The sequence below is a fragment of the Crocodylus siamensis genome, chromosome 7, assembly GCF_052110815.1.
Source record: "Crocodylus siamensis isolate JL-2025a chromosome 7, ASM5211081v1, whole genome shotgun sequence".
Lineage (NCBI taxonomy): Eukaryota > Metazoa > Chordata > Crocodylia > Crocodylidae > Crocodylus > Crocodylus siamensis.
Window position 1 is genome coordinate 3,015,478 of NC_143401.1, and position 23,890 is coordinate 3,039,367.

At 61.1% G+C, this 23,890-nt stretch overlaps 1 protein-coding gene across 1 annotated transcript; it reads right to left on the reverse strand.

Moving 5' to 3' along the window:
• Positions 1-925: 925 nt before the first annotated feature.
• LIN28A (lin-28 RNA binding posttranscriptional regulator A) lies at positions 926-22,613 on the reverse strand. The gene is made up of 4 exons (XM_090057930.1): positions 22,583-22,613; positions 22,109-22,293; positions 7,746-7,930; positions 926-5,903 (listed from the first exon to the last, which is right to left on the reverse strand). Exons 1-4 carry the CDS (start codon positions 22,611-22,613, stop codon positions 5,690-5,692), a joined length of 615 nt encoding a protein of 204 aa, XP_089914056.1. The 3' UTR covers positions 926-5,689.
• Positions 22,614-23,890: the final 1,277 nt, after the last annotated feature.

Below are 23,890 nucleotides of genomic sequence, written 5' to 3' on the forward strand. Positions count from 1 at the left end.
TTGTAGGCCACAGTAGAGATCTTGTCTTTCACACCTTGCAGCCCAAGGTGCTTCACATAAGCATCTAAATAAGGCAGTGCCAAAATTAAGCCAGTTCTGGAATGGAGCACGGGACCACAGAGGCCTCTGGGGAAAACTTATATTCTTATCAGACCTGCCAGGCCCTTGATAGCTTTTAAATTCTAATGAGAAAGATCTTGGTGGGCTAGGCATCCTTCTGGGCAGGAGGAGAGTTGGGTGGGCACTCAGCCCTGACACAGACTCCAGCGGCCTCAGGAGTAGATGCTACAGAAGATGGAACCTGCATTAATAAATGAGGGTATAAACGTGAGGATGGAGGTGGTGGATGATCTCACAGGAAAGGCACTGAATAGGATGGGGAAGACTTGGGCCTCATTCCCGGCTCAGACTTTGCATCTTTGGACGGGCCACTTAACCTACCATGTAGACCCTAATTCCTGTTTCGCAGGCAGGGAGCTCTCTTGCAAGGGCAGGGCCGGGAAAGAATCTGCACATGATTACTGCAGCAGTGAGATCCAGTAAAAACAGTGTGGGATTTTCTCCATGGAGCAGAACCAAGAACTCTTGACTCCCTGCGACCTTCTGTGGCTTCAGGAACCTGCTTCTCAGAAACCACGACAGATCCCTGGAAGTAAAGAAAGGTAAAAAACGGACAGGCACACTGACATCCTTTACCCAGATTCTTTATTTTTTTTTCCCCAGGAAAGAAAAAATCCCCACAATTTTACATGGTTGGTACAAAAAAATGAAAGGAGGAAAAAAAAAACAACCCAAAAAACAATCAGGCAGCGATAAGAATTCTCGATCTCACTGCAGACATTTTGGCAGGAAACTGCCTCTCTGGAAAGCAGAGTCCTGCAGCTCAGATATAACCCTACGCCCAACACAATTGCCCTCTCATGCCCTCCCTCCCTCCCACCCGCCCACTTCGTAAAAATTCAAGAGTTTGACACAAACAAGCTTTGGTTGCTAGCAGTAAACATGGAGTTACATTCTTCCGTCTCCTAGTAGACAATCTTGTAGCCACCTGATTCAAGGTTTTTCAACCAGGGCAGGAGAAGTCCCCTGAGGGACAATTTTCCCTTATACATTCAAATGCTCCATTATTCCACAGTGACCCTGAGCGTGGACAGCATCAAATACCCGCAATTCACTCTGTCCCACAATGCATAGTACCCAGCGCCTGCAAACTCAACCCCGGCAGAGGAGAGGGTGATGTGCTATGCTTCTAGCAGCAATTTATTTGCAAAGCTAGTCTCAAGGAGTAGGAAGCACCACAGCAGAGATCTCCATCTGGCAGATGGAGGTACAGAGAGGAGTGTGAGGTATTTGGCAAACCTTGGACAAAAGGACAGGAGATGTGGTTGAACAGTGTCAAAGTCCATCTATCCCCCCTGTGTGGCTTTCCTTTACAAATAAATTGCTGTTCTCGGCACTCAAGATGCCTCTTACTCTGGAGAAGCCCAAGGAATTCTCTCTTGCAGTGGCATTTAAGATATGCTTCGTTACCAGAGCACAGGAGGGGAACAGCTCTGGAAGTCATCTCCCTGCAGAGGCAGAGGTGCAAGGCAGAGCATACAGAGGACATCCTGTCTTCCTGATCCAAAAAACCATTAGATGCTTTGCCTATTTTTTTTTTAAAGTTTGTAAACAATAATTGAGAATACTGAAAGGAACTGGAGAGATTTACAGAGGTATTTACACGCACTAGACATCTAGAAATCACCAAACTGCTTACATGGGAAAAAATACTTCTACACAATTCATCAAGACAGATCCAAAACCCACAAGGGGCAGTGTCACCCTCTGGCACACCCAGGGCACCAGGGGCTGGTCAACAGTTTCCTCCATGGATGACCTGTGGATGCCAGAACCCAGGGTTAGACACACAGCCCAATGCACTTGATGGCATGTACCCTGTTCAGGCAGAGAAGCTGTTATCCTGAAGCAGATTTGTATCGATCCCGTTACTATTAAAAGAAAAAAATCCTAATAATTCCTTTTGTCTCTAAAAGGACCCACCACCACCTCACCATAAACACTGCTGCAGCAGGACAGGAACCCAGCCAAGGAACCCTCTCCACCCACCGAGCCCAGAAATGAGCTATGCCAGAGCCTCTGGAAGTTCATCTAAGTAGCTTTGCATTGGCTCATTTGCTGGTGTCAGTGGGGAGAGGCAATCCTGCCGTCTGTGCAGGCCAGTCACTCGTCCCAGTTCTTGGGCAAGGCTGCGTGTTTTAGCCCAATCCTTTCCCTTTGGGACACCATGCCTTTCCCAGGGAATGGAAATGTGGCTCTGTACCTCCACAGGATCAGGATAGGGCCCCCTGCCAATAAGTCCCAGAGCACTCAGGGTTACGAGGCGAGTATTACGCTCCCAGCAGCACAGTGGAGCCTCAGGAGGGGAAATCATCCTAACCACACCCCCCCCAAGAGATTCCCCACCTGCTTCCTGTTCGGAAAGTTGGAGCTGTTCCTTGACTGTTCCTGCCCAGCTCTAAAATCTAGCCTATCACTACCTACAAAACCACATGCATGCTCTGAAACATCCCACTGTGTCAGTACGGTCCTGTCCCGGGCAGGGCAGGGCACGGCAGGCCCCACGCCTGCAGCCAGAGCTCGTGAAATGCAAACAGGAGTCCATAGTCCCTCCCAGCCCCGGCTGGGTAACAACTGGGGAAAGGTAGGGGTAAGGGCAGGGAAGGGAGCAAGTGTACCTGACTTGCTGTGAGCTTGGGTGCAAAGACTGGCCCTGGGCACTTCTTGCATGGCTCCAGTCACCTCTCCCCCACAGAGTAGCCCTGAGGATGAAAGCCCATTAGACCTGGGTTGATGGGGCAGAGGTGTCACTAGGAAAGTTTGCTCCCAGGTCAGTGTTTTCCAAGCTTGGTGGACGCTCCTGTGCCCCCGCTAGTGCAGCTGCCGCCACTCCCCTGGGGATCGCTGTCCCCAGCAGCAATGCTCGGGTGGATTTGGTGGCGAGAGAAGCAGCAGCTGCATGAAGGGGCATGAGAGCCAACGCCTGCTCCCTGGGCGCAGACTCCCCGGGGGCGTCCGTTCTGGCGCCCCCTCGAAGCCGGCGGTGTGGCGTCCCACTCGCCCACCCCTAGTTCTGCTCCTGCAAAAAGGCCTTCTCTCTGGCACAGCTGGGATCCCAAGAGTCTGGGGAGAAAAGCTGAGGGGTGAGGAGGCTTCTCGGGGCCAACACTTCCCCTCGGGGCAGGGAACGAGCTCTCAGAGGGGCAGACCTCATTGCCTCTGTGCTGTAGGAGACTCCTGCATCCTTAGGGACAGGGGCTATAGGATGCAAGCACACAAGGTTCCCTGTTGCGCTCAGTCCAGATGAATCCCTGCCTCCCTCCCAGAGCCGTAGTACCTCCATTACCCCTCTTCTTCATGGGCCAGGGCTCCGTGCCTGATTGCTGACCCGTGACCGGGCACAGACCTGGGCCATAAGAGGGGTCTCCAGAGCCTACAGCTGGAGAAGACAGAAAAGCCTCCAGGATAGGCTCTGGAGTTTGTGGCGGGGCAACAGAGATGAGAGGGGCCGTGAGTAGATGCTGGCTTGGGGCAGAAACTAGGGAGAGGGGAAAGTTCCCGGTCAGAGATGGGAGGGAGCAAGAAAGACGGGCCATAGCCAGCATAAGGACCCCAGGCTGGGACAGTCTTTGGACTTCAGTGCCCCAGCATGGACACTGGGTGCTGTGCCCCCCACCCCTGGCACCCCTGCCTGGCTTCCCCTCACCCACCCACAGCCACAACGCCCCCAGTTCCAGGTAAACACAGAGGGGAGGGGAAGAGACCATTACAATACAGCGTCATGAAAGACCCCATCCCCGAGGGACCGTGCTGCAAAGTCGAACTCCAGCATAACATACAAACTCTGTTCTGTCTTTGTGCTGTTAAAAAACAAACCCCCCACAACAAAAAAGAAGAAACCCCCACAAAATCCACTCTGTCCGGCCCACAGGCCACAGAGATGTTTCATCCCTGAGATTGCTTGAATACCTGAGAATAAGTTGCAGTAATTCTGTCCTCTCTCTCTCTCTCTCTCTCTTTAAGATTAAAATATACAAAAATACACAAAACAGAATATTTATATTAAAAAAAATAACGAAGACGACAAACAAACCCAAAGATACGTCATACGCGCACGTCTTAGTGCAGGTTCACGGTGCAGCGGCTTCGGCTCAGGTGGAGCCTGGCGCTGCAGACACAGCTGTTCCCAGGAGCCAATAAATAAAGGCAGACGAGGGAGCCCGGGGCAAGGGGAGGTGGGGAAAGAGGGCAGCAGCTTGGAAGGGAGAGATGGTCACCCTGTGCCTCCATGCCAAGGAAAGCCATGCTGACAATGCTTATGGACTGAGGGACCAGGCCTGTGTGGAGGGAAGAGCCATGGCTTGCTGGGTGCTGCCTGGACCGTATCTGAACCCACTGCAAAAATCAGTGGGAAGCCTCCCAAGAAGCAGGCCCGACCGGCCAGGGGTTGTGTTAGACACTTTCATTTTAGATGCTCTGAGGCTGTGATGGCTTGGAAAAAAAATATATGGCTTCTTTGTGTGCCAGGACCCAGCCTGATCTCTGTGCTCCTGTGTCATCCCCAGGGAGGCGACGTGGCCCACGCGTGCGGACAGACAGCGAGCGTCTGTCCGCCCAGCAGCAGGAGCTGCGGGAAGCAGTGCCAGCCGGGCAGGAAGGGCCCCCCCCCCCCAGGCTGGCATCTTTCCCGTTCCTTGCAGTTTGGTATTGGAAGGGTGCCCTGCAACGGGGCCGTGCCCTGCTTCCGTCTGATCCGTGAGCATAGGTCTAAAAGGGAAGAGCCTGTTCTACGGACCCTCGGTTAAAGACACTGCAGAGCTGAGGTCACATGCTGCTGGATTTGCAAGGGATGGGTCACCAGGAGGAGCCAGAACAGGAGGTTTGGAGTACAGAAAGCTTCTGCCATCAGCTCTCTCCCCACCTGGGCCACCAGGAGAGGAGAAAGGCGGAGAGCTGGTGGCTCCGAAGCCAAAGGCCGCAAAGCAGGAAGGGGTCTCATCCTCTGCCACCACCCCTCCATCCAGCATGGAAAGCCTCAGAGGAAGAGGCGCTTCCCAAAGCAGGCTACAGTCAGAGGAGCAGCGTCCTGCGCTGCCCTGACTCGGAGGGGCTCGAGATGTCAGACCTTCCCCGGGAAAGCAGCAATGCAGAGCTGCATACTGGCAAGATCTACAAGGCTCACCCATGCCCAGCCCTGGAAAAGGTGGCGTGGCAGCTCTGGCTTACTGCGTATTAGTCCCTTCTGTGCTTCTCCGGTTCAGATGCTGCTGCTCTGCCTCCACAAAGGGTTCCCAAACCCTCCTGACCAGAGGGAGTAACCTGGAGTGGCTTTCGGTGAGGGGAGGTACAGGGTGATGGCGCTGCCTGCTCTCCCCTGAGGCATCTGGACAGAGGTTTCACAGGGCGTGGGAGAGGCTGGGATTTTGGAGCCAGCACCCGCTCTCTCCCCCCTCTGTCCCGATGCCAGCGCTGTCACCCCGCAGGCATCCCCTGCCCTTCCAAGCCGCTGCCCTCCTGCCCCATGTTCTTACCCCCAACCCCCTCACGATGGCAGAGCCTGCTCACTGCGCTTGCTTTGAAGACTGATGCCTTGTTGAAGCCTTTGGATCCTGGCGGAAGTCTCCCCCCATCATTCCCTGGTTTCAGGAAGAAGGGGCGAGCTGTGCATTTCTTCCTCCTCCCGAAAATAGGCCGGCTTTCCCTGAGAGCTGGGCGACTGCTGGGCTTTGATGGGGCAGTTGGCGACCATGTGGGTGATGCTTTGGCAGAAGTGGCATTTCTTTGGCTGCGGTGGGAGCTTGCACTCTTTGGCATGATGGTCCAGCCCGCCACAGTTGTAGCATCTAGGATGAGAGCGAGATCCAGGGAGGGGATTAGTTGGATTGACTGTACCCAGCCGATGCTGTTCTAACGCCTTCCCCGGGGCCTCGCCTCCGCATGCTTGGGGGAAATGGGGAGAAGAAGGCGGTGGGGGAGAAGCAGCCATTTTCATCCAGCAATGACACATCCCTGTCACTGCTGTGAGGAATCAGGAGCTGCTTGGGACTTCATAGCATCGGGCAGGGACGGGAATACTGGAATTCCTGCTCCAGGAAGGCAGGACACCGCTGTATTTTCCTCACATACAAGACACATTTTCCCCCAAAGACTGCTGCTGGAAATTGGAGTGTGCGTTACATACAAAAAGTACGGTAAGAGCGGGTTTTTTTGCTGCTCCCCAGGCAAAAGCAAAACTAGAAGTAAAATTCTGGACAGAAAGCAAAGAGCAGACTTAGCCCCAGAGCAGCAGCTCTGAGGCACGATTGCTTTCCCCCTCCATTCTGCCTTTCAGAAACAGCGGGCGTCTCTCAGCATGTTGCACGTGAAGCAGTATGGCCACTGCGCGGCTCCCTGCTGTGCACCGGGGAGCAGCAGACACGTAACCAACCATCTCCGGCCTGCCTCTACGGGGGCTGCTCGCAGCACGCCACGGTGTCCCTCGCCTGACCCGTGCCACTGGCCCAGGTGAGGGTAGCGAGGGCAGGACGGCAGCCAGACCGGGACCGGTGTGGCCCAAGCTGCCAGCCACGTTGCTGCCCCTTTGCAGGTCTGCCCGCGTCGACTCCTGCACCCTCCTGAGCAAAACTACCGAAGCCATAAAGCCGGGGGAGAGCGAAGGTTTTTCCTCGCCTCCGGAGAGGCTCAAATGCTTCCAGCGGAGCTTCTTAGGGAGGCCACAAGGGGGTGGCCTTGCCGTGCCGTGGCATCGCGGACCACTGGAAGACTAGCCAAGGCAGCCCCCGGCAAGGCCCAGGCCGCAGAGGACGGCAGGGTAGGGGTGAAGCACTGACCAGAGCCTGGCCCCCAGGCTGCAGGGGGCACTTTGCTAGGATGTCCAGCCATTTCCTGAGCAGTCACAAGGAGGAGCTTTTACTAGAGGAGATGCCCCCCGGCCCCCCACCGATCGGCTGCGTGGCTACGAGGCTCCGTCTCAGGCGCAGAGAAAGGGAGCGTCGGCCCATGCCGTTCGGCCCTGGGTGTTTCTGACCTCTGGCCTTTCACTTCTGGTTTTCTGCCCTTTCCCCCGAAATCTGCATCTGCCACTCATTAAAGGCTGAAGGAAGCATCTTTCACGGAGGAAGGGCCACTGCCCACCCCCGCCCCCGGGGAGCCCCGTGGCAAGAGCCCTCCTGTCCCCAACGGCTCCGCGGCGCTCGGCCTCACGCCTCCCCAGCTGTGTCCTCGTGGCCCGGCCGCCAGATGGGCTTTCTCCAGCCGGGCTCCTTTCTACCTTTTGTGGCGCAGGATGGGGTAACCTGCCCTTCTTTTTGAGGGTGGGGTCCCCCCACCCCCCCAGCAAAAGCAGATGTTTTGGCTCTGGGCGAGTTGCCAGCCCTCTATCCCAGCTGTGTGGGTGCCCAAACCTGCATCGTTCCTTTTTCCTGAATGCATCCTGGGCCGCATTTAGGGACGAGGAGGCCCTGAGTGACCAGAGGCAGGAGGGGCCCTGGCAGGGTGGGTGGCACTGGCAGGGCAGCCTGGTGCCGGAGTGAGAAGGGAGTCAGCAGATCGGAGCCGAGTCCACCGAAAAGCTTTCGACGCCACCTCCTCCCACCGCGGCAGCCCCGCTCGGGGCTCCCTCCCGCAGCTCCGGCACCCGCCAGTGGGCAGAGCCTGGGGGCCCCCCATCCTCGCGGCCCTGTTACCTGTCTCCCTTGGATCTGCGTTTCTGGAGGCTCTTCCCCTTCGGTCTCCGCTCGCTCCCGATGCAGAAGACGCCGCCAGGGCCTGTCACGCGGATGGACTCCAGGCCTTTGGATGACTTCTTGAAGGTGAACTCCACGGCTTCTCCTTCCTTCAGGCTGCGGAAGCCCTCCATGTGCAGCTTGCTCTGCGGGCCGGAGGAGGGACAAGGCGTTGGGGTACCAGGAGAACCCCCCAGTGCCTGCCCGCAAACATATGGGGCACTCTCCTCTGCCCTCGGGTGCACTGAGGCAGACAGGTGCGGATCGCGGAGCGTGGCCCCCCCCCGAAAACAGCTGGCTGATCTGTTGGCCCAAAGAGATGCTTGAATCTAAATGCCCCGGGTGTCTGGGAAGGCTGGGAAAGGGGCCTCCGGGCTCTTGCTCATTGCCCCTTTGGGCCTGCCCCCAGCTGATGCAGTGCCCGGGCTCCGTCCAGGTCCCAGTGAACGAGGATGGAGGTCATGAGGCCTCCCCTGCCGGCAGCGAGGGCTCAGCAGTCTCAGAGCCTGAGCTGCCTCTCTCGAGGCTGAGGATGGAGGCGCAGCAGCGGTGTGGCGGAGCCGGAGGCGTGCTGGGGCCGCTCGGCTCTGCTGCCCCGTGGGGTCTGGTTCCCAGGGCTGTCGGCATCAAAGCCTGGAGCCCTGGAGAAATCCGGGTGCACCCAGAGCCACAGCTTGGTAGACAAGGGCCCGCCAAAGCCCACGCAGGCACGGGCTCGGAGGTGCTTTCGCTGTGAGCCGAGCGGAGCCCGGGCCCTCGCGCTCAGCGCCTTGCCGCGCGCTGCCCCTCCCTGCGGGAATTATGCCTGCAAGGTCCTGAGCACCCGTGACCTCAGCCGGTGCGGCTTGCAGGATCGGGACCCTAGCAGGAGGCCTGCGGGGAAGCCTGCGGGGCTTCCTTGCTCCCCCAGACAAACCCGTGAGGGGAAGAGCCGTGGCTGACACCCCCGGGCCGCTCCCCGCCACGGCGCTGCGTGGCGTCTCCTGCGGCCGTCGGGCCCTGTGTTTCCCTGCGCAGCTTCTCGGGGAACAGAGCCGTGCAAAGGCCCTTTGCTGCCCCAACAAGCGCTGGCAGGGCTTGGTACCCCTCCTCCCAGGTCTGGCGTTTGGGAGGCCGCCCCGAGCGCTTCCTGGAGGCGCCGAGGGAGAGAAACCAGGCGGGACCGCAGCGAAACCGAAGCGGCGGCCTGCTTTCAGCCCGCTGCCGGAGGCCGTCGAGGAGCGCAGCGGCTCGCCCGGGACTCCTCGGAGAGGAAGCCCAGCCTTTCTCCCAGGGCGTCCCCGACTCCCGAGCGCGTTTCCGCTGCCCGCTTCCGGACCGGCCGCAACCCGAAGAGGCTCCGCTTCAGGCCCTGCACAGCGGCCGCCCGCTTCCCCGGCTTCAGCCCTCCCGGGCCCCGAGGCCGGGGCGTTTGTGCGGCGCGCCCCGGCCCGGGGTTAGCTCTCGCCGGGTGGGTGGGCGGGCGGCGTGCGGTGAGAGCCAGCGGGCTCCGTCGGCCCCCCGTCGGCTTTGTGGAGGGGACGGGCGAGGAAAGAGTTAACCCGCGATCTGGCTGGGGTGGGCATTAAAGCAGCTTTCTTCTCTTGCAGCAGCCCCCCTCCCCGGGCCCGAGTGACATGCTGGGGCTTTCCCCGCAGCCTCCCGGGCTCCAGCTCCCTGCCCATCTGGTCCACACGCCGCACTGTTTTTTCTTCCCTTTCTTTTTTTTTATGAATGGAGCATTCCCACCATTCATCTGTTACTCAGTAACCCGGGTCACGTGACCCCGCACAGCCCATTCTTTGCCGCCTGCGGGAACATGCCCGGTGCGGGGTGCGGGCCCGGCCCTTCTCCGGCCCCCGCGCCTCCGGGGCCGCCCTCTCCACCTGGCGGGAGGGTCTCGAGCGGGGGGGCCGCGATGGACAGTGCCCCCGAGCCCGGCTCCGTGCTGCGTGGCCGGGGCCAGGGGCTCGCTTGGCCTGTGCTCCCAGGCCAGTGCCCCACGGCAGAAGCAACAGGGCGTCCCTCCCCCCCCCCGCTTCCAACACGCCCCGCGCCCCTCTTGGCTCCTGAGACGTTTCCCCTCCGAGAGGAGAGAGAGGGGAAGGCCGGCGGATGCCCCCGCGAGCCCCCTTTGCCCCGGCGGTCTCCGCCGCCCCCGCCGCCTGCCCTAACCCGCGCCAGGGGCGCCGGCCTGAGCCAGCCTGCAGCGCCCGGCTGGGCTGGGAGGTGCCAGCCCGCTCCCCCGGGAGGCGCCCGGGGCACCGGCGGGTTTACCGCTGCCCGGGCGCAGGCCCCGGTGCTCCGGGGCGGAAGCGGGTCGCGAGCCGGGGCCAGAAAGCTCATCCCGTGCATCTGGTGCCTCACGACACCCCTCGCCGCGCGGCAAGGGGACCTGCGGAGCCCCGCTCCCTCTCCGCGGGGATAGGCCGGACCCCACCGCGCCCCCGGGCAGAGGGCTTGCCCCCGCTCGCCCGCGGTGCTGCGCCGCACCGAGCGCCTCCCTCCACCCCAGAGCCGGCTGCATTTCAGCGGCCGCCATGTGCTGCAGCAGAACCGTGACATATTGCTATTTGTTTTCCGGGAGAGATAAGGAGAGACCCCAACAAAAGGCCGAAGGAAACCCCTCTCCCCGGGGAGCTGGGGAGGGGGTGGGGGGCAGAGAAAGAAACCAGGGCAGGAGCCTAGCAGCTCTCCCCCTCTGCTCCCCCCCACCCAGGGCCTTTTGAAGTGAGCTGCTGAGAGGCTGGTGGTCCCCAGAGCCCCTCCCTCCCCCCTTCCCAAAACACACACATTGTTGGCATTCCTCTGTTATCAGATAGGTAATCAAACTGAAGCCCATTGAATTAGCTGCATACCTCCTGCATCTGAAAGGAAGAGGCCCAAAGCCCCCTCCCCCCGGCCCGCCCCACACCACACACAAAGCAGGAACATTCCCAGGCCTTCTCCGCGACCCCCCCCCCAAAAAGAGAGAGAGAAGAGGGGGGAAAGAGCAAGAGCCAGAGAGATACTGGAAGGGGGAGGGGAGGGGCTCTGCTTTTAGTCACCAGGGCTGGACACAGAGAACAAAGAGATGTCCCTGTCCACTGCTCGCGGCCGGATTCCTGGAGTTCCCGGGTCGCCATGGGGGAGGGCGGCCGGACTGGACCCCGCGCATCTGCATGTGAAAGGCCGCCCCGCACGGCAGCCGGCCCAGCGCCGTGGCCGTTCCCCCTCAACTCGCTTCTCGGCCCCCCGGGCTGAGCCCCAGGGTGGCGTGCAGGATGCCCGCCTGGGTGCGGGGGGTATGCAAAGCCCCGGACGGCCGGGCCCAGGAGGAAGTGGTGCCGCGCAGCTCTGCTCCGTCAAATTTTGGAGCGCAAGCGCTCAGTTGAACTCAGAGCAGATCTGCCTTTGAACAAGGTGGGCTGTCGGCAGACTCAGGCAGGCTGTGCCTCGTCGTGTGCGTTTTACCGCCTGAGCAGAAAGGCTGGCGGAGCAGGATCATTTCAGGGCCTCTGCGCGCCTAGGGGCCAAGGGTCTCTTGTCCTAGCGCGGCTCAATCCAACCCCAGTTGTCTCTGGACAAGGGCCTGGTCTGCTTCTCCCCCTGCACCCTGGGGGCAGCCCCCCGTTCCCTGCCCCGGGCTCTGATAGACCCTCAAGCACCCCGTGGTGTCGGCCCCCTGCTTCTGTGCCCTGCCTGGGCACCTGCCTGACAAACTCTTCCACAGGCCGAGGACCTCAGCCGCACCGTCTCCCGTGGACCTGTTCGCCGCCCTCCCAGCCCCACCCCAAACGTCACCCCCATTGCCCCGGTCTCCCCCACCCAGTCTTGTCCACCCTGTGTCTGCCCCCCGCCCAAGTCCCCTTCCTTGTAGGACACGCATTGCTCTTTGCAGCCTCCTCGCAGGCGCCTTCCCCCAGCAGTCGTCTCAGCCCCTGGGATGGGAGGCCCGACCTGCCCTGCTTCCGCTATCTCCCCAGCCGCGTGCACTTCCGGCGGGACTCCCTTCCACAGCCCGCACCCTGGTCATGGCACTGGAAGGTGCCCTTTTTGGGGGGAGCATCCTCTGCAGGCCGGCTGCGGTGGACATACTAAGACCAGCTGGGGGCTGAACAGTCACCGCGGCATTTCCCACTCATCTTCAGCAGTGTCGCCGGCCATCCCCGAGGGCTCCTCATTACCCAGTGGTGCCCCCACGTTCTCCGGGCTGCTCTGGGCAAAGAGCCCAGCTAAGCAGTAGCTTCCCTCCCCTCCAAAGGAAAATAGTCCCTGAAGTTTTTCACTGTGGCCGAGAAGCCGCCGTGAGCCAGGACGGACTAACCCAGGAGCTGTTGCTTTCCAGCAGCGCGGGGTCCGGGCAGGGCCCCTCGGGCTACAGCCAGGGAGGAGGGGTGACTCCCATGGTCCCGAAGGCACGGATGTGGAGCCTGCCGCAGCTGCGGCGCGCTGGTCCTGGGACCAACCTACGACACGGCAAAATCACCCGGGGAGACCGGCTGCTCGGGCTCCACGGGGGCTGCCCGGTGACTGCATCCGCACAGCCGGTCCCCCTTCGCAGAGCGCGTCCTACGCACCCGTCTGGCAGAGCAGCCACGCGGAAACCACTTGGCGCAGCAGGGGTGGGACGCGGATCCTCCCCAACGGGCTGGTGGAGAATCCCCGCACCCTGGAAGCAGCGCGGGCTCGTGACACACGTGCTTTCGAGCAGCTCTGAGCTGTTCAGCAGGGCTCCGGGGTGTCTACACCCTGCCCCCCGAGGGGTACGATGCAAGTCAGAAAGAGAGGGTGGGTCAGGAGGCACGAAGGAGCAGAGAGGGGTGTTCGGGAGGCACAGGCGCAGGCGCAGCATGGGCTGGATATGGCAGCAGCTTCGTCCCAACCCAGGGCAGGGGACGCTGCATGGAGGGACAGAGGAGAGGCTGGGGACGGGGGAGAGACAAGGGCCATGAGCCCAGCAGGAGGGCGCTGGCATCTGGTTTCAGTCCTTGTGAACCTGCCGCGGAGGGGAGGGAAGGTGCCCGACCCCCCCACCTCTGCTTCCTCAAGAAACAGCAGCCCCCAGCCCCTGCATGCACAGCCCCATGGCTCACGCACCCCCTGGCATTTCTCTTGCAGAGGCGAGGTCCCCAACCCAAGAGCCTCCCGTCTCAGTGCCCCACAACAGCCCCACGCCCCATCACGGGCGACAGGAGGGCATCTCCGCTCCAGGAGCACCGGGCGGTGGCCTTCTTTAGAGCAGTTTGCCCAGTGAAAGGCGGTGGGGGAGGCCTGCTCTTCCACAGCTCCTTTTGCCGGGGCTCTCGGGTCTCATCCACAGGGTCTGGGGAAAGCGAAGGTAAGGGTCTTGCCCAGGGCTGCAGAACAAGGCAGTGGCAGGGCTGGGAATTTGCTTCCAGAGCCCCGGCCCTGTGCTCCGATCCAGCCAGCGGACAGAGATGCATTCAGGAACGGCCCCTGAGCCCGGCTGAGGGTCATCTTTGTTTGCAGCCTCCCACCCAGGATACAGTGCTCTTGTCCCCCAAGGGCATGGAGCCAGCTCCACACAAGGGGACATTCTTGGCAGCGCTGGCCAGCGAGTCCAGCCAGCCTCGCATCTGGAAGGGGCCTTCGGCAGACGCCCCGAGCCTGGGCTCCTCCAGGGTGCAACCTTGGAGGCGCGTGTCACACAAAGCGGCTGCGTCCTGCCGCGTGGGCTCAGCCACAGCTGCAAGAGAAGCCCCCGTGGAACTGAAACACAGATATTTCCACAGGGTTTCGCATGCATTTGCATCCAGGGCTGCACTGCACTTTGCTGCTGGGCTGTGAGGGCCTGTGCTCCCCAACTGACACAGCCCGGCTGCCCGGGATCTCCCTGGATGGCTGCAATGGCACCGTGCGCTTGCTGTGTTGCCACAGGAAGGCTGGCCATGCTCTGGGTTTAAATTCACCCTTATTTCAGTGACAGCCTGTGCTTGTTCAAAGCCCAGGCCAAACCCTTCCAGTCCCGCCACCCCGAAGATTGTGGGTCATGACAGCCGGTGTTGGCGTTTGGGTATAGGAGATAATTCTCCCCCCCCATACTTGGGGAGCAGACCCAGTTCTCGGAGTGGGGGAGATCACCAGCAAAACCCGCTGCGGGGGAAGGAGCAGGAGCAGGTGGGCACTTTTTTTGATTTCCCTCTAAAGTCTCATGAGTGATTTGTACTCCCCAGATCCCACCCCATGCTCAGAGCCCCTCAGCCCATCCTCCCTGGGCACCCCCATACTCAGGGCATCCTCCCATGCTCCACTTCACTACGCACTGGCTGAGCTGTCCTCCTGCACTGGTCACAGTGGTCGCCCTCGCCCGGAGAGGCCTTTCCTGGCCTCAGAGCAAGGCAGAGGGCCAGAGCAGGACGGGGGGACCAGCACAGCTGAGCTGCCCAGATCCCTGATGGCTAGCCAGGTCTGTCACGCCTGTGCCTCGGTTTCCCCTTTTACAAACAAGGATAACGCCTCCCTTTGCTGAACCACTGGGACGGGTGGGGAGGTGCCTTGGCAAAGAGTTGGGAGGACTCAAAGGTGAGGCTAGAGACGACAATCAAGCCGGGTCTCAAATCAACCATGGAGCCATCAGGGGACAGCAAAACCCACTGGGCTGCAACCATCTGTTAGCCGAGGCATTGCAAAGAGCTGTGATAACGCTTGCTGCCCACAGCCGCCAGCGCAGCCATCCAGCCCACCCCAGCCAAACGAGCCCCGTGCTGGGCCCAGACACAGAGGCCCAGTTCACGGAGACGGGGTGTCACGGGTCTCTGCTGTGCCAGGGGCAAGGGCTGCGCTCTGCACCCAGCGGTCACGCGATCTGACGGCAGGCGAGAAGGGAACAGGACCCTGATCCTTATCGACGCCCCTCTGTGCATCGTCCATCAAACCCTGGGTCCTACGTGGGTGGGATCTGTGAGCCATCTGACCTGCCCCCGTGCCAGAACCCGCCGGGACAGCAGATGCCCCTGTGGACGGGGTCACTGACCTCAACCTCCTGAGCATGGAGGGAGCTGGCAAAGGCCAGGCGGAGGCCTGCGCTGGTGCCAGCAGGGGCCGGGGGGGCAAGAGGCCGCGTGGTGCAGCCGGCGAGTGGAGGCGGGCAGCAAGCTGCTTGGCCCCGGGGCCGGGTAGGCCTGGCAGGCCCTGAAGGGAGCTTGGCTGCGGGCCCCGGCTCAGCGGGGCAGTCGTAGCTGGAGTGGCAGGAGGGCGGGAAGGAGAGGTAAAGCAGGACATCTTGGGGCACAGATCGCACATGCACACGCGGTGCAGGGAAGGGCGAGGGACACGGAGACGGATGGGCCAGGAGGAAGGCTTTAAGAAGACCGTAACTGCTTCGCCTGTTCTCCCACTCGGAGAAGGGCTTGGAGGAAAGGGAACGGACGCAGTCAGGAGTGGGAAAGGGAATGAAATGCCCCTTTCAAGTCAGGGTCGAGGCTAGTCTGGAGTGGCCCAGCCTAAAATGAAAAGCCTCATGTCAAGACATCCCTGGAAGGGAGGAAAGATGAGATCCGTGCGCTCAGTTGGCAGCCGGAGCCCGGTCTGTGTCGGGAGTCCCCTGGTGCTACCCAGCACACCTGGCACGTTTCAGAGACGGCTGGTCTCTACCGCCCAGGTCTGAGAGCATCTGTCCTAACCTCCTTGGTATCACAGGCCCTCATGACCCATGCAAATACCCCTACACCAAGTCCAAAGACCTAAGTCAGATTAATGCATCTCAGACCGGGGGGTTTGATGTGGCTAACCCAACGGCAGGCGCTCAGACCGCACCAGCCAGCAGGAAAGACCCAGAAACCACCTACACCGCAGGTGTCCGCAACAGTCGGGTAGGAGACACCCGGTCCCTGCCGGTCTGAGCTGCCCATCCCCAGGCTCACAAAGGAAGAGAGCAGGGAGGGCAAGACCAGCCAGACCCCAGCTCCCGCGTGCAGCATAGGGGCCTCTCCACAGCCCGCTCGGGGAAGAGCCGTCCCCCAGCGAACCCCAGACACCGCATCCCCTCAGCAGACACACGGTCCAGTCGGGCGAGGCAGACCGAGCATCGTCCGCCACCGCTGCCTCGTCCAGACCCGATCCGCGTATGGGCTAACCCCTCCGGCCTGGGACGCTTGCCTTTTCATCCCCCCCACCAGCTGCTGAGATCTGGCCACCCAGTGTCTTCCGTGGCTGCTTTTCCACTTCTCCAGTACATCAGAGAGTCGGATCCCTTTGTCAGCCAGATGGATACCCTCGTCAACACAAAATCAGCAATGCTACCCCCTCCCCCCCAAAGTGGTCAGAAGCAAGGGAAGGATAACCTCGCTCTGGAGAGCTGGGCCTTGCAGGAAAGCATTTGAATGTGCTGATGCAGCCATGCAGATGGAGGGAACATTTGAATGAATAGAATTCCTGGCCTCTCCCTGAATCACTTGGCTAATTTCTCCATTGCTGGAGGGCATTTACAACTGGGGAGAGAGGGAGAGAGGGAGAGAAAGAGAAGCCTGCTCCCCCCTTGCTCATCTACACACAAACCAGGACAGAAATAACAACATCCTTTTCAGTTCTCGCTGGAAGTTATTTTGGTTGCCAGGCTGCGTGTGGACGCTGATTTTGCCATGAGCATCTATTTTATTTAAATCCCGGGTTTGCCTGCCTGGAGAAGTTGTCCGGACTAGGTAGTCCAGAAAAAATCCACGTACAGATATTCCAGAAGAGCTGAAGGCATAGGGCGAAGAAGGGTGTTTGTGCCTGAATGCTTGCAAAGAGCAGTTTTTCCAATTATTTAGTTGGGCTAAAACAAGAGATCACCTCTACCCAAAAAACCTTGCCTGCCTGTGTCCTTACACCAACACGGCTACAACCAACGCTCCAGAAGAGCTGCACATCTTAAACTTCCCAACCGACCATCTTCTAAAATATCTTTCCCCATCTTCCCCTACTTTTTCTTTGCACTGACTCGAGCTAGATCTCTCTCTCCTGCTGAAATAAAGGCTCTTCAGCACATGCAGATCTATTTCTTATTCACTCTGCCTTGAAACTCCCCTTGCGGGTGCTCTTATTCCCCAACAAGAGTGCTCTCTTCCTTAGTTTTAACTTGCTTTTCGAAGAGGAGCTGCGTAATTGTTAATCAAAGGAGGGGTGACTGCATTTTACAATCCCCACCCCAACCGAAATCCCATTCACTTAGGCGTGTGGATAAGCTCCTAGGGTACAAGGGTACCAAAACCAAAAGCACAAGTTATTGGGTACAGACCTACCCCGCTCATAAGCCACGATTTGAGAGCAAATTCATGGTGGAAACAGTAGCACATGGTGAAACCTGCTCTTGTGACCCAGAGGCCCAGTCTAGATTTCAAATGCAGCCCGGCTTTCCCAGGTTAGATGTGAGGCTCGCTTTCCCTGCAGCAGGGGAGAGATTTCCATTCATTTGGAGTCACTTTATCTTGGAGACGACTTAAGGGTGTTTTCTCTCTCCAAGCCCCAGGGTGGGGGAAGGGAGATGCCTGCAGTGATCAGTTAATCTTTAGACAGAGACAGGAGCTCAGAGCCCCTTTTTAAGTGTGCTGAGGGATGGGACAAGCCCGCTCTTTTTTCACACCAGGCAGTCTGAATCCAACCTGGGCTTTGGGGTTGCAGCATGCTCTCCGATTTACTCCTGCAACACGGCACGGCTAGAGCTACCTTTATGCAGCTCTGTTCAGGTGGGAGGGTCGGTCCCCAGGTATAAATGGAGAGCAAATCCTGGTGCACAAGAGTTGGGCAGAAATTCACCTCTGAATTCAGATGCCTGATGGCGAACGGGCCTCTCCGTGCACCAACCCAGGACGGTGCAGGGTGCAGAACCTCTCTGCATCCTCAGAGTCCTTAGGTGGAGACCGGGAAAGATGGTGGTAAAACCTCCACGGGTTCACACAGCCTCCCACGCTCCTTTTCACCGGCCAGTGCCTGGCTGCCAGAGGTAGGGGGTCTCTCCCCTTTCTGGGCTGGCCACGGGGCAGCTGTACTGGAGGTTAAAACTAGCGTGGCCTTTTAAAGTAACAGAGTGGGACTCATCTGAGTTGGGTTCAGCTCCTGGGCCTGCCAAGGCCCCCTGTGACCTGGGAGAAGTCACTCATCTCCCACGGGGCAGATCTAGCTGTTGAGGGCCTGGCACAAGGGAGCCGCAGTCTCCTGGGTTTCTCCCATTGTAATATGCACAATAGGAAGATGCGCAGAGCTGCGCACACTCCAGCAGAGCTGCACCCTTTAGGGAGTATAAAACCTGGAAGGGGAACTTTATCCGGGAGAGGCAGCTTTGAACTCGAGAGAGTTGAGCAGAGTGGCAGCAGGTTGGACTTTTACGCAGAGTGAGCGCAAGTGCATTAGCAGCTGGGCACTTCCTTAGCAATCGGCGACCCACCGGAGCAGCGTGTACATGCACGTACCCCTGCGTGCACGCACAGACACAGACAGGCACACAGCCCTTGCCAACCTCACCAGCTTTCACCAGGGCTAGATCTGCTGTGGGCCTGACCCATTGGTTCGTCCACACTTTTTTTTTAATGCCAGGGAACAGCGTTTTAACCAAAGTGCTCTGGACCTGCCTGTTTCTAGTGCCCTCAAAGCCAACAAATGCAATGAAGTGTGATAAAAACCTATGGGCTTTCACTCTCCAGCAATGATAGCAGCTCTGGTCTCCAACACAGAGCTAAAAAGCCCGGCTTTCCTAGCTGAGGTGCAGTCCATGGTTGCATCTGCACCCAGAGATACGAGCAGAGATGTCCCTCTACTGCACTCTCATTGGGGGAAGCTGCTTTTACCAGATATTGTCAAGCTCGTCCTTCCCACCATACTAGCAGTCCCACTGCGCCGCGCCCCAATCTGGTTTCTACCAACTCCCTCCTCGTAGACTCGGAGCAGGTCATAAAGAGCACGGTGCTCCACACGTACGGAGCAAAATGATCCTTTGAAAAGGGTGTTGGGAAAGGCAGGTGGGTTGGGTTGGGGAAGGCAAAACTGCACGTGGCTTCTGCCAGGACGGGCTTGTCACCAAGGGGCCAGGCTGGGACCCAGGAGAGTCTTAGCTCTGCATGGATGTCCTGAACCTCAGCTCAGCCCCTGCAGGACCTCCTCCATGTCACCAAAGCAGCACACCCCAGTCCTGCCCCGCAGCTCAGCAAAGGTGTCCAGCTCTGTGGCTCTGCTGAAGGCGACGCTCATCGTGTCAGCCACGGCACTTCCCTTCAGCCCCTGCTACCCGGGGGGGGAGGACGACGGGGGTTAATTCCTGGACCACGCAGGGGCAACTTTCCAAAGGTTTTTTATATTATTCCATTCCTCAAGAGCCCCTTTTGTGGCTGTCTCTGCTGGCCTCTCAGTGGTCCTCTGGGATTTACCCCATTCTTCCTGGCCATGCTGCTGATGGCTGGGTGCATGCTGGGTACATGCTGCTTGCATAAAACACCTGGACCCAGGGGTGCTTTTAGATGGGGATCCCCACAGAGGCACAAACACATGGGCCTCCAGATGGGGTAAGCTTCCCAGCCCTCCTAATTTATGCCAGCTGAGGGAGCTGACCTTGCCAACACTCAGCTCACTGCATCCTGGGGCACATCCAACTCAGCTGCCCATGCTCAACACCCTGCCCCCCAAATCCATCTCTCCGGTCTAAAAAAAGCTCAGAGGTTTTTTTAAGCTAGATAGCCCTGGTCCTCTCTTGTCCTGCCCAGTCTTTGAGATGAGATGGGGGGGGGGGGGAGAAAAGGAAACTCTCATCCCCACCAGCAAGGACCATTCAAACCTGGTTCCTGTAATAAAGTGATTTAATAGATCTAAAGAGGCCAATTCCCTTCTTTCTCCCACAATTACTTCCTGTGGGTCATCATTCACATATGTAAATGGAGAGGGGAAGGAGTGGGTCATCAAGGAGGCTGCAGGCATTAACCCAGTGTCTGGTGTGGGGCATTGTGGAGGATGGAGATATCCCCCATGGCAGACACGTCCCACCCCCCATTCTCAACACCTCGCCAGACACCTCCGGGCTTGACTGTGCCCATTTGTCCACTTCCTCTGGAGACTTTGGTTTATGGCCCCCTCTCCTTTGACCCTGGGCACCATCTCTTTGTATCAAGGTCCCCACATGCTTGAGTTCAGCAAATGCAGCACCCAGAGGGCTACCGGCCACGAAGGCCTGTATTCAGGGGACAGTGGCAGGCAACGCTCCCTGGACAGGGCTTCAGTGCATCTCCACCCTGCCCCTGAGAACGACTCTGGAGAAGGGAGGAGAATTTGCCATATCTCTCCCCTTCAGACCTTGGCTTCTCAACAAGGGTAGCCACCAAGACCCAGTCCCAACCACATTTTTGCAGCAAAAGGGGCAGCAGTGCTGAGATTGGGCTTCATTTCCCATGGACCAAACTGCCTCGCACCACCAGCCTGGGGCTGGATTCAAATCAGGGCTCTCCAGGTGAAAGTTTCCCCATCCCATCATCAGACCAAAGCCAGCTAGTCCCTGGGCGGGGAACTCCTGCACCCTAGAAGCCAATCTGGAGGTCCCCTTATCACACGGTAAAGCAGGAAGCTCGCAAGTTGAGGCATTGCCGTTTGAGCACCAGAGGTACCAGCGACCCTCCCCTCCCCTCCCCTGCCACAGGGCCGTGCGCACAGACGAGTGCCACGAGTGACCTGGTCCCATCCCTTCCGTCTAAATACAAGCCATTCAGTACCCATCACAGCAAGGCCTCAAACTCGGGGCTCCCCAGACCACATCCTGGGTGAATTAAGGAAGCTGGACATCTAAGGCCTTTGCCTAGACAGTGGGTGGGGACGGCAACAGTGGGCAGAGACACCCCGGCTTGTTCTTTTTTTGTGCAGGAATGTTAGTGCCGGCAATCAGAAAACTAGACCGTCTGGGGGCCATAAATGCTGGGGAGAATGGAGGATTCCCACCCACAGACTCCATTACTCAGGGCTCACATTGAATTTCACACACCCGCGCAGAGGCACAAAAGATCTGGCCATTTTCTCTAGCAGAGAACTTGGCTCCGTCCATCACTAGACACAGTGACCGCTCTCGGTCATCAGGGCACCATGGTCCTGGAAAGTCCTTTTGGGCCAGAACCTGGTCCCCTGCATCCGCAGAGAGCCGTTTATCCAGAGTGTCCTAAACGGGTCCACTCCAGCCCCCCATGTACCCCGTCACAAAGTCCCCTGGGAGAACAAACCCAAGGGAGGGGGAACAAGGGCATCGGCGGCGAAGTCTCTAGGTGTTCCCAGGTGAGCTGGGAATCCTTGGCCTCCAAATTCAGGTGATTTTATGGCCCACCAGCAGGACGTAATGAGAACAAAAGGAGTCTCCTCTGCTTGTGCCGTGCTCAGGCTCTGCTTGCCCTCTCCCACAATAAGGGAATTCAGGTTCCCATCGTCTTTCCTCCCGGAGCTTTTATGTCCCACCTGAAGGGACCAATTCCCTCCTGGAGCCGGCGCCTCTAGTCCCACCTCTACTACATCTCATGCTTTCCACACACACTCGGTCAACGGCATGAAAACCCAGCCGCTGAGCACCACAAACTCTGGGCGAGCCCTATACCGAGCCCTTCCAGCCACAGCCATCAGAGACCCCAGAAACAGCTCTGTCCTCTGCAGCTCTCATCCCATTTGCACCGAGTGAAAACACGGGGGGATACCCCAGATCTCCCGGAGAAGTTCACACGGTCAACGCACATTAAATATCCACTGCTTGGAAACAGGGAGAGCATCCTACCGCAGGCATCGCCCTGGCGTTTCAATTAGGAGAACAAGCACATGTTTCTGTGATCCCGTGCAGGCCGGGGGAATAAATCCACCTTTGCTACAAAAAACCCGCACTCCCTGCTTCATCCCTGCAGCCCTCCTGCTGGCCCATCCTGGCCAGCCGACCCCAGCCGGCCTGTGCCCAGAGAGCGGCCCGCGGCGGCGGGTGCGGGGCGGACCAGCCGCCCCCCCGAGGATGCCAGGGCCCAGCCTCGGGGCCTGCCCCACAAGCAGCCGCGCGGAGCCTGCAGCCCCCCTGCGCCGCGGGGCTGAGATGGCTTCGCTCGCTGCTAGCCGTCGCTGCCCACCGCCCTGCCCGCTCAGGACCTGGCTCCCGCGGCGCGAGGCCAGTTTGCAGCCCGGGGGGCCGCGCTCACGCGCGCCCGTGCCTGCCAGGCGGCGGGTGGGTGGGCGCTGGGGGCTTTGTTTGACAGCCGGGGCCGCCACCTGCTGAACAGGCCCCCCCGGTGCCAGCTGGGTCCTGGGGCGGGCTGGGGTTTGGGTTCAGGCCCGGTGCCGCGGCCGGTGGCGCGGGGGGCACCCGCGGCCTGCCGGCTGTCTCCGGGGGCCGGCGAGGCCCCGGCCCCGGCCCCCGCGCCCGCGCCCACCTGGTGCACGAAGACGTCCACGGGCGCGTCCAGCGCGGCGCCCTCCCGGCTCGTCATGGCGAGGAAGCCGAAGCCCATCCGCACGTTGAACCACTTGCAGATGCCGGCGCCGCGGAGCAGCTGGGGCTCGTCGCCCGCCCGCGGGGAGTCTCCGGCCGGCTCCTCGCCGCCCTTGGCGCAGCCACCTGGGGACGGACACGCGGCCGCGCCCGCTGAGCCCGGCCGCTCGCCCGCGGCCCCCGCCCCCGCCCCCGGCCCGGCGCAGCCGCGCGCCCTCCGCGGACCCCGGAGACCCCGGCCCGGGGCGCCCCGTCGCGCCCCCGGCCCCGCGGCAGGTCAGGCCCCCTCCCGCCGCAGCAAAGTTTTCGCTTCTTTTTTTGTGGGCTCCGGAGTTGCGCGGAGCCGGGCCGGGCCGGGGCGCCCGGTGCCCCCCGCCCCGCAGCCGCCCGCCCGGGGGGATATCCGCGCTTTAACCTGCGAACTGCTGGTTGGAAACGGAGCCCATCCTGCCCGCACGGCCGGCCCGCGTTGTGGCCGGCGCCCTCCTCCCCTCGGCCGGGCGGGTCGCGGCCGCTCGCCCCCGCCCCCGCCCCCCCCGCCCGAAAACAGCCAAATAAATACATAAATAAATAAATAACTGCCGCCAGGCCCCAAAGCGGCGGCGGCGGCGGCGGCGGGAGGGGGAGGGGGAGGGGAGGGGGGAGGGGAGGGGAGGGGAGGGGAGGGGAGGGGGGGAGGTCGGCTACATCTTCACTCCAACAATGGAGGGGGAGGGGAGGGCCCAGGGGCTTTTCAAAGGAGCCCAAATTCTCAGAGACAATGGGGAGGCCGGAGCGCTGCCCCCCGCCCCGGCTGCACCCCGGGGCGCTGCCCCCCGCGGCCGGGCGGGTACTGGGGCTCCGCGGCCCCCGGACACGGGATGCTCGGCCAGGGGAGGGGGTAGAGCCCCCCCCCCCGGGCTAGCCAGTCAGGGCTGGAAACCACCTGTGAAGCCTAAGAAATGGATGACCCCCCGACCCAGCCCGCCGGGGCCGCGGAGTCGCCCCGACGGCGCCGAGAGCCGCCGCGGCCGCGCGGGGCGCGAGCGGAGCCGGGAGCAGCCGGGCCCGGCCCGACGGCACCTCGGCCGGGGAAGCCCGCGGCGCCCGCGCCGGGCCGGGGCTGGACACGGGGCGGGGCTGGCTCGCCCCTGCCCCCGCCGCGCCCCGCGGGGTGAGCCCGAGCCCGGGCTGTGCGGCCCCGGGGCGGGAGCTCGCGGCCTGGCCGGACAATGGCCGCCCCCATCCCCCCCCCCCCCCCCATTTCCGGCGCTCGGCCGCAACCGGACCGTGCCCGGCGCTCGCCCCCGCGGCGCGGCCGGGCTGTTAAAGGGGCCGCGCCCAGCCCCCCGGCCCCGCGCCCGCCCCGCCCCGCCCGAGAGGCCCCAGGCCGGCCCCCCCGGGGGAACTAGCGCCCCCGACCCCGCGCCCGCAGCGCCGGCCCCCGCGGCGGCCTCCCCCGGCGCCGCGGCCGGAGCTCCCGGGGCCGCGCTGCCTGCCCTCGGGGCGCCGCGGGCGGGGGAGCCCCCGCGGGGAGCGCGGCGCCCCTCCCCCGGCGGCCGCGGGTGCGCGGCGCTGTCCCGGGTGCTGCCCCGGCCGCCGCCGCTCTCCAAGGTGCTGCCGGGCGGGGCGGGGCGGGGCGGGGGCGCCGGCTCCTGGCTGCCGTCGCCGTCACGTCGCCCCCGCCCCCGCCCCTGCCCCCCCCCCCCGGGGTGCGTGGGCGCAGCGACGCTTCCCCTCTCTC